This window comes from Malus domestica, chromosome 10, assembly GCF_042453785.1.
Source record: "Malus domestica chromosome 10, GDT2T_hap1".
Taxonomy (NCBI): domain Eukaryota; kingdom Viridiplantae; phylum Streptophyta; class Magnoliopsida; order Rosales; family Rosaceae; genus Malus; species Malus domestica.
Window position 1 is genome coordinate 32,042,442 of NC_091670.1, and position 9,287 is coordinate 32,051,728.

The 9,287-nt window shown below is 36.8% G+C and overlaps 2 protein-coding genes across 3 annotated transcripts; both read left to right on the forward strand.

Moving 5' to 3' along the window:
- Nucleotides 1-362: 362 nt before the first annotated feature.
- On the forward strand, nucleotides 363-1,178 carry LOC103445790 (auxin-responsive protein SAUR78). Its single transcript, XM_008384842.4, has one exon. It carries the CDS (start codon nucleotides 453-455, stop codon nucleotides 855-857), a length of 405 nt encoding a protein of 134 aa, XP_008383064.1. The 5' UTR covers nucleotides 363-452; the 3' UTR covers nucleotides 858-1,178.
- Nucleotides 1,179-2,614: 1,436 nt separating this feature from the next.
- Nucleotides 2,615-5,147, forward strand: LOC103445788 (F-box/kelch-repeat protein At3g06240-like). Of its 2 annotated transcripts, none has more exons than XM_008384839.4 (3): nucleotides 2,615-2,925; nucleotides 3,054-3,133; nucleotides 3,708-5,147. In XM_008384839.4, the coding sequence occupies exon 3, from the start codon at nucleotides 3,725-3,727 to the stop codon at nucleotides 4,880-4,882; it is 1,158 nt and encodes a 385-aa protein (XP_008383061.1). In that variant the 5' UTR covers nucleotides 2,615-2,925; nucleotides 3,054-3,133; nucleotides 3,708-3,724; the 3' UTR covers nucleotides 4,883-5,147. The 2 variants fall into 2 exon arrangements, with proteins under 2 accessions (XP_008383061.1, XP_008383060.1); XM_008384838.4 differs by having other exon boundaries at nucleotides 2,725-2,961.
- Nucleotides 5,148-9,287: the final 4,140 nt, after the last annotated feature.

The window sequence follows — 9,287 nt, forward strand, 5'->3', positions numbered from 1 at the left end:
CCAAATGTTGACGTGGGCTTAATCGTGACTTTCAAATAGGAAGAGATTGGAGGGAAACGAAATTTAGAGAGAATAAAATCTTACTCCGAGCTTGTGCTTGCTTGTCTGTCTATTGTACCTAGGTGTGTAAAAGAAGCCCCCCCGCACCAGGCACAACATTTGCATTCAGCAAAACAGATGACTTGTTTTGGTCACTCAAAAAATGTTCGGTTGCACATTTTATAGACCCCACTTGTTTTTCCAGCAGCGGAAAACAACGACTTTGCACCAACTCAACCCAATCCTCACATCTTAACTCCTACTTTTGTGATTTCATGAGTGTCTTCCAAGCCTCCTATATATTTCCCATCACCCTAATTACTTCTCCATCCAAATTAACACCCCATCTCTCTCTCTCTCTCTCTCTCTCTCTCTCTCTCATCGTTCATAAAAAAAAATAAGGGTCTTTAAGGATGAAGAAGATGAATATTCTGCTAAGGAAGTGCAAGAGCTTGTCAAGGCAGCTAGGGAGATCGTCGTCGTATAGTAGCCTAAGGTCGAAATCTACGAGGGAAGCTATATTGAGGCATGAAAATCATGAGCTTCATCCTCATCATCATCACCAATCTATAATATATGTAGGAAGCACGAGGAAACGTTACGTGATTAACTCAAAGTACCTCAACCATCCGTTGTTAGATGCCTTGATCAACAAGTCATCGAAGCAAAAGCGAGGAGAGGAGGATGATATATTTGTCAACTGTGAGGTGGTTTTGTTTGATCACTTGTTGTGGATGCTGGAGAATAATGCAGAAGATCCCAGCTTTGGTAGCACTTCAGAGTCATTGGAGGAATTGGCTGCCCTCTATGTGTTCTGAATAATTAGGGCTGTTGGTGTTTGATCTGCTAATTCAAAGATCATTCCTTTGCTGCTATTGATGATTATGTTTAATTTATTTATTTTTTGTTGTAACCACAATGGCGTTTAATTTGATGGATCATGCCAGTATGATTTTATTTGTGCTTGTCATGGGGTTATGATGTTGTACTCTATCAATATTCTTGAAATTCTCTCATATAAAATTAAAATAAACGTCCCTAAGGGTCTATTTGAAGCATGTTAAAATGATTTGTATATGCTTTTGATACTTGGGGAGTGCCCAATAATAATAATTTGGTGCTGTTATTAGAGTGTATAATCCTTTTTTTATTAAATGCTTATAATAGTTCTTGAATAAATACTAAACTAAGACCATCTCAAACGGAGATGTCAAATTTTAAATATTAAATTTAAATTTGAAGGCATGTGTGGTATTTTGATCTTTTTTTTTTATTTTAAATTTGTTCTTCATCCAATAGGTCAAATTTAAACTATTATTTACTTTTCATAATTGCAATAAGTATTTTTAAAATAAAAAATTAATAAAATGATGAAAAACAATTATTAATCACTAAAGAAAACATAAGGTATATCAAACCAGTATCGAAAAATATCATGCCAAGGAATTGACATTTCGGTTGAAAAACATTAATATTGTATTTTTCACTGTTTTGCTTATGTGGAGCTTTTGACTTCTCTTTTAGAGATGCTTTAATGAGTCTCCATGCTTCTTACCATTAAGTAAGCCCTAGTGTTTTGTGTTTATTGCCCTATTAACTACGTGGTAATGCTAGAGCCTATAAATGATGGATGAGATATTCACATACCTATTTTTACTTTTTATATACGAATTAGATAAATTGAAGAAGATTAAATAATATAATTTAACAAGTGATGTGTGAGAAGTAAAAAAAAGTGTGTTTATAGCATACCTCTAAATAAAACCCTTTCTCTCTCATTTTCTTCACCCTCGTCTCACACTCCACTTTCTCCTGCGATCATCCTCCCTACTCCTCCACTTTAATTGTTTTTCTTATTGTCCAAATAAAGGTCTTGTGGTGGAATTTTGAAATTTTATATCATGCGTATGGATTTGGACTTATACAACGATTCAATTGAGTTGTTGTGTTCTGGAATGTACAAGTCAAGATATATATACACACATTGCTGCATCCGTTTGAGAGCTTTGCCAAACTACTGAGGGCTTGCTTCTCTTTAAATAGAACAAGATACTCGCATTTTAATCCAATTGTCTACATACTTTTTGAAAGATAAATAAAACCAAACTAAACCAAACTGAGAACGAAATTTTTTTTATTTTGGGACAAAACCCCTAAACCAAACCTAAATAGAACCAAGCCAGTCCAATTAATAAGTTTGTTTATGCTGGGCCGATCCCAAAGGAGGGAGATTGTCTGCCTTACTGTTTGGATGCATTTCTCATATTCTCTTATTTTGGGCAGTTATTATTAAACCACGTTAATATTTTATATTAATTTTCTATAGAGATAATAAGACAAAAAGTAATAAGAATATAAAATATTGACGTGGCTTAACTGTGACCGCACAAATAGAAATGAATAAAAAGGGCATGCAAAGAGGAGGGCAGACGGATCAGGATCCTCTCCTGAGCAAATGGAGAGGATCCTCCGGACCGGATCCATCAGGCCTTTCAAATTTTATTCAACGGTTATAATTATTATAATTTTTAATAAAACTTGCTGTTTATAGCCGTTAGATAAATTTTGAACGGTCTGATTGGTCCGATCAGGAGGATCCTGTCCATTTGCTCAGGAGAGGATCCTGATCCGAGGGCAGACAATCCACCTCCGATCCCAAATTCACATAGTTTTTCTTCTGTCCTGTTTTATTTTGCCGATTAAACGTGTCAGCGGACCGCAATACTAGTGGAAGAAGATCAGCACGCAAAATATTCTTTTAGTAAAAAAATTCCCTTTATACGATCTCCCTATAACTACCAAACTTGCTGACAAAATTAAAAATTCGAACTTTCAACTCCCCATAGCTTCTCCATTAAGCTACTCGCGATGGCCGAAGAGACAAGAGTATGATTTTTGAAGTTCTTGGAGCCCATTTCTAGGGTTTGCCTAATTTCCCCTTTTAGATTTTCAAGACTCCATTTTTTGTTTTCTTTCTATTTTTATTGACTCGTTTTTTTTACTTGTGTTGCCAGTGCTGATTAAGATAGACGAAGAGAGACAAGTCGGAGCTGTCTGTCGATTCACTTCGCCGCCGTCGCGCTCGTGTTTCTGGGTATTTTTTCGTTTTAGCTGTGCTTATTTTTTATTTTCTGCCAACTTTAGCTTATTTTCTTTGTTAAAGGGGGTTTATTTTGGATTTTGTTTATGTGGGTTAGCATTGCTTTGTTTGATAAGGGTTTTTAATTTCTTAAATATATGGGTTTTTATTAGAATTTTTTCATTTAGTATAAACCCATGTTTAGTTTTTTACTCAAATTTTGTGCAGTATTTGCAGTAATTTATCACATTTAATGGCCAATTGTGAACATGGGATTATTGCTTTTGCCGTAAAAACTACTCCTTTGATAATTATTTTTCACTAGTGTAAAGAATTGAGAAGGTGAAAGATTGGAAATTTAGGGTAAATCCCATCTTCGAAGAGATGATTTGTTTATGCATGAACCAGAATGTGAGGGAATTATTTGTTGTTTATGGAATATATTGCTTAATTAAACCGAAAGCATATAATGTTGTGTATGAAAATCTATTAGTTAATTTTTGAACTATTGATTTTGCTTACTTGTGATGTGGGCTTTGGTGCAAACAAGATTTAGGTGGCTCAAATTTACTTACGTCTGTTATCTCAGTGTCAAGTGAAGTAGACATGCCAGACCTTTCAATGGATATCATTGCCGATATACTCTCTCGACTTCCTCTCAAGTCAGTGTGCCGATTCAGGTGCATATCAAAGTCATGGCTCCGTCTAACCAGTGAACCCAACTTCACCAAAACCCATCTAGATCGGTTCCAGAAGCAAAAAATCATTTTCAGTTCTGAAAATTCGTTATTCTCCTTGGACCCTGAAGCACCTATAGATGATGATATGTTGCCATTGGAGATTGATTTTCCACTCAAGAACCACCCCAACACTGAGTGGGTTCATGTGTTTGGTACTTCCAATGGTTTGGTCTGCATCATGCCTCAGCCAGAAACCTTCTTTATATTCAATCCTACCACTAGAGAGTCCTTGAGAGTGCCAGATTGCCCCATTCCAAGTCATAAATGTCCTCCACAACCTCAAGAAGTAGGGTTCAATCATGCATATGGTTTTGGTTATGCTCATTCTGTTGATGATTACAAGTTTTTCACGATTGCTTATGGGTGCATGATTCTCATTTTTTCATTGAGAAGCAATTCGTGGAAAAGGGTTCAAGACTTTCCTTACAAACATCATTTGGAGGGTTCAGGGACGTTTCTCAATGGAACTGTCCATTGGTTATGCGGACAGCTTGAAAATGGTGGTAACTGCGTCATTGCTGCTTTTGATTTAGCGGAGGAGAAGTTCTCAGACTTGCCCACACCTAATTCTGTCACTGATTATCAGACGTTTACAACTGGCGTTCTGGAAGGGAGTCTTTGTTTACTATACCAGCATAATAGAGAATACTCATTTTGGGTTATGAAGGATTATGGTGTGAAAGAGTCGTGGACTAGAATTTTTATAGCTGAACCATATTTGTCTACTTCTTTGAAGCCATTATGTTACTGGAAGAATAACAAGATCTTACTGGCGAGGAGTTGGAAACAGTTACTTCTGTGCAATCCAAATGATGGGACTTGCAAAAATTTCTTGGCAAATGGCCTTCCAGATAAATTCTGTGCTGATGTGTATGTGGAGAGCCTCATCTCACCGAGTTATCACAAGAATTTGCAGTTGCGTCTAATTCCGATTACATTCTACACATTTCTACTCCTAGTGAATATGAACTACTTGCTTCTTGTAACTGAGCTGAGCAAGGTTCTGACCAAGACAAGTAACTGAGCAAGTTGATCCAGTGGTTTATGAAGTCGCTCCTTGTTGACCTTTCACTAGTTGTGATGTAAATTCTCTGGTGATTTGATCGCGGAGACATAAAGCAGGTGATTGTTATGTTTTCAGTTAGTCTGTTAACGACATTGTAGTTTTAGAGGTTAATGAATGACAATGACTACGATTTTATGAAGCATAAAAGTCTAGATCTAGTGGTTTACGAAGTTGTTCTTTGTGTCTGACTTTTCAATAGGGAATTCATGCGAGGTTTTGTGTCTTTTTTTGTTTGATATTGTCATTCTCCAGCCTCTACTCTTCATACATTTTATTTAAATTAGAGGAGAATCAACGATTAGAAAGTAGGCTTAATTTTTACTTTGTCTCCAAATATTCTACATAAAATCACACTTTTGCCACTCTACACTCTTTTCTTTCTCACTTTGAGTCCGATGCTCATCATTTTGGTTTCATTTTACTTCATTTGAAGGAGGCGTTGGTTTTGCTCCTTCGTATTTTCACCTTGTTTTCACATTTAACACACAAAAATCACCTTGGCACAAAAATCACCTTGTTTCCCCACCCAAATTTTCCATGATTGTTACCAAAACTCACGCTTCTCTCAACTCTGTTAACGAAATGGGGAAAAGTGTGAGAGCAACTTGTATGCAATTGGTTCACTCCATTATAGCGTTTAGGTCGAAGACAAATACGTTTAGGCCCAATAATTTGTGTTGGAAAGAAAAACTTACACATGATAATGCATTCTTGAAGCGATATAAAAAATAAAGCGAGACATCTAATCCAAAAAAAAAAAAAAAGAAGGAATAAATTGAGAAACCCACCGTTTGCCACGTTTACTTATTGCACTGCTCTCTTTCAGTCTTGCTTCTCACGCTTCAACAAAAAGCCATCCTCGTGTTCGTCGGAGAACTCCCTTTGCTTGGAGAGATGATCGTCCTTCGTCCAAAACTCCAAACAGAATGAGTCGCCAGTGCACTATAAATTAAGATAGAAATACCAAGGCACGAGCACAGAGAGAAAGAGAGAAAGATTGTCACTGGATTTGCAGAAGAACCCCTCGCATTAATGCTGATAATTCTCTATATTCCTTAGGCAATCTAGCCCCTGTAGATGATGATGAAGATGTTTTGCCTTTAGAGCTTGATTTTCCGCTCAAGGACGACCCCGATATCGATTGGATCAAAATGTTTGGTTCCTGTAATGGGTTGGTCTGCATTGTGCCTCAGCCAAAATCCCTGCACTGCAGAGTCCTTCAAAATACCAGATTGCCCCATCCCAATTCATGTTTGCCCTGAACCCGTAACGGGCTCGCGTCCTCATCCTCATGTCCACAGTTTTGGTCACTCCGTCCACCGATGATTACAAGTTTGTGAAGGTTGCTTATGGATGCATGGTGCTTGTGTTGTCACTTGTCACTGAAAACCAATTCAGGGACAAGGGTTCAAGACTTTCCTTACATCTTTTGGATAGTTACGGTCCTTACGGAGGGACATTTGTCAATGGAGCTCTCCACTGGTTATGTAGGCCCCTCGGAGTTGGAGCTACCTCTGTCATTGTTGTTCTTGATTTAGCGCAGGAGAATTTCTTATAGTTGGAACCACCGGATTCTGTCACAGATTTTAAGAGATTTTCGACTGACGTTTTGGGAGGGTGCCTTTGTTTAATACACCTGAAAGAGAGATGGTAAAAGAATCTACAAACTGCTGAAAACCAACATCTCATTAATCATAAGGATCCAATTTACAATATTTTCCAAAAACAATGTGGCTTGACATCTACAAAATACTTTCTTTCACCAAACGTGAGACGAACAAGTATATTATTTTAATTTTAGGGACATATCTCAAAATGAGCCAATTTTTTAATCTTGGAATAGAAATAGGACATTTTGAATATGCACATGGCATGCACACGCCATGCACAACAATTGGACAGAAATAGGATTTTTCCTACACCTTGAAATGACCAAATTGTTCTCCCATATAAATGGGTTATCTAGAAATTCCAGCCTTTATTTCTCATTTTGTAGAGAGAGATGGAGAGAGAGAAAATCTCTTTCGCCCAATTCCAATTGGAAGAACCCTAACCCATCCATCTTCTTCATCCAAGAGCTCTCTTTAACCCACCTATCTTCTTCATCCAAGCTCTCTCTCTTTTTCTCTCTCTCTCTCTTTGTCTCCTATCTTTCTAAATTTCGAATATGCATAAGAGCTCTCTCTCTAACATTCCCATCTTCTTCGGATTTTACCTTTTCATTTGTAGGTTTTGTGAACTGAGTTAGCTTAATTTTGCTTTTTGATTGATGGATTTTTGAAGTTGAAGTGATTTGTTTGGTGTTTCTTAGAGGAGACCCATATCCTTCATTTTTTATTTTTTACTTTTTTTATCATTTCTCTTATTTCTATGTGGGTTTTCATTTCTTCTGCCTTCTTCCTCCCTCTGCTCCCTCTCTCGATCCAAATCTACAAGCACTAAAATATGATTTGACTTTTGCTGCAGTTAAATGAAAAAAACGTATTAAGTGTCAGTTGCCTTTTGGAGAAGAGATAAATTTGAGGGAAAAGAGGGAAATCAGAGTAGAAAGAAGGAAGAGAGAATGATATAGACGAAATTATTTCACGTACTCATTCGTTCTTTTCGTATTAAGCTCGCTTATACACTGTATGTACACGACATGCACATGTTATGCTCACAAATTTGAGCTCAACCAAAAAATTAGTGAAATTTGTGAATTTTTTTCCGTAATGTGCATGTGATGTGATGTGCATATGGTGTGCATGGCTACATCTTAATATGAGAAGCAGTAATGTTCACTAGTTATGATGCATGTATGTTGTGTCCTGGAATTTAGCGAATATGACCACAACCTAGTTGGCCTCGGCAAAAAAAAAAAAAAAATTAAGAAAAAGCTTAGAGGACGTTAAGGATCATGCATGTCCATGAAATAACAACAACAAGTGTCATGTTTTCCACGTGCAAGGTTAAGCGGTGACTGATGTACATAACAAAACTTTTCAAACTACCGTTGTAACCTTATATATGTAAGAATTATGGTTTAATAGTATCCACTATACTAATAGGTTGTCCTTAAAGTTTCTTATTAATGCGAAAAACAGCTCATTGATCGGTCTCCAATTCTGTGCATATCATGTGCATGTACTATACATATGATGTGCATGTGGTGTGATATAGTGTATATGGTGGTGACGTCACAGGTAATGACATCATTTTTTTTATTTAAAAAAAAGAGCTATGAGCTCTAGATTTTTGGGTTGGCTCAGATCTGTTAGCATATTATGTGCATGTCGTGTACATATAGTGAGCAAATCCTGAAAAATTCATCCAACAAAACACCAACATTTAATGAATGGACTTTGTTCCCACCCTCGATGCGAGTCCAATGGTGGTGGTCTCGAGCCTCGGTTGTTTGCCGTGTTGTTGGAAAATGGCCACAAAACTCGCGGCCTACTTGAGTTTCGATCCCAACGATCGGGGATGTGATTTGTGATAAGGCTAGGTGTTTTGGACTCATGAGGACGAGATGAAATTGGTGGTGGCTTCGATTTGGATGGTGTTGGTCTGGACGATAGTGCACCATGTATGCACAATGAGAAGGGGAGAAAGAGTGCGTGAGGAAGAAAGTGAAAGAAGGGAGAGAGAGTACAAAGAGAAATCAGAAAATATGAGGAAATAACCCATTTATAGTTGGGTATTTTAGTAATTTCAGTTTTGTGCATGGCCGGTTGTCCTATTTTTGTCCCAAGATTAAGGAATTGTCTCATTTTGAAGTATTTCCCTTTATTTTATTCGTAGGCATTAATACGATGCTCTATACAAAGAGTTGGGAACTCAAGTAGTTAAAGTATTTTCTTTGGATATAGTGTTCTGTATTCGTTTCTCCTCCTCCTCAAAGACAAATGTGGTGCCCTACGTACATATACAAGCTTGTAACTCGAAGTGCGGTTAAAAGTACTATCTCTTGACGGTGTTCTGTATTCGATTCTCCATCTCTAATACAAATGTGATGCTCTACGTACGGATTGGATACTTCTTCCAAACTATAGAATCAGTTTTTCAAGTTTATGGAGCCAAAGCCATAAAAATCAGACAGATCCAAGACCCATGAATTAGCAACAACCCCCTCTACTATCCTCAATTTCCCACCCCACCCCACTCCACTCACTCTCTCTTTCCTATAAAAATATAAATAATGTTAGGAAAACTAAATTTTTAAACCAAATTTTATAAACCAAATAATATAGACGCTGATAATTAAATTATTACTTAAATATTGATTAACGTACTTATTTTTTATTGATGATATATCATTTAATTTATAAATATAATTTAAAATTTTGATTTCCTAACATTACCTTTTACTCCTGAAAATATTGAT

Bases quoted from the DNA above. Each gene is read 5' to 3' on its own strand.
- LOC103445788 (XM_008384839.4), top strand. From the start codon at position 3,725: ATGCCAGACCTTTCAATGGATATCATTGCCGATATACTCTCTCGACTT.
- LOC103445790 (XM_008384842.4), top strand. From the start codon at position 453: ATGAAGAAGATGAATATTCTGCTAAGGAAGTGCAAGAGCTTGTCAAGG.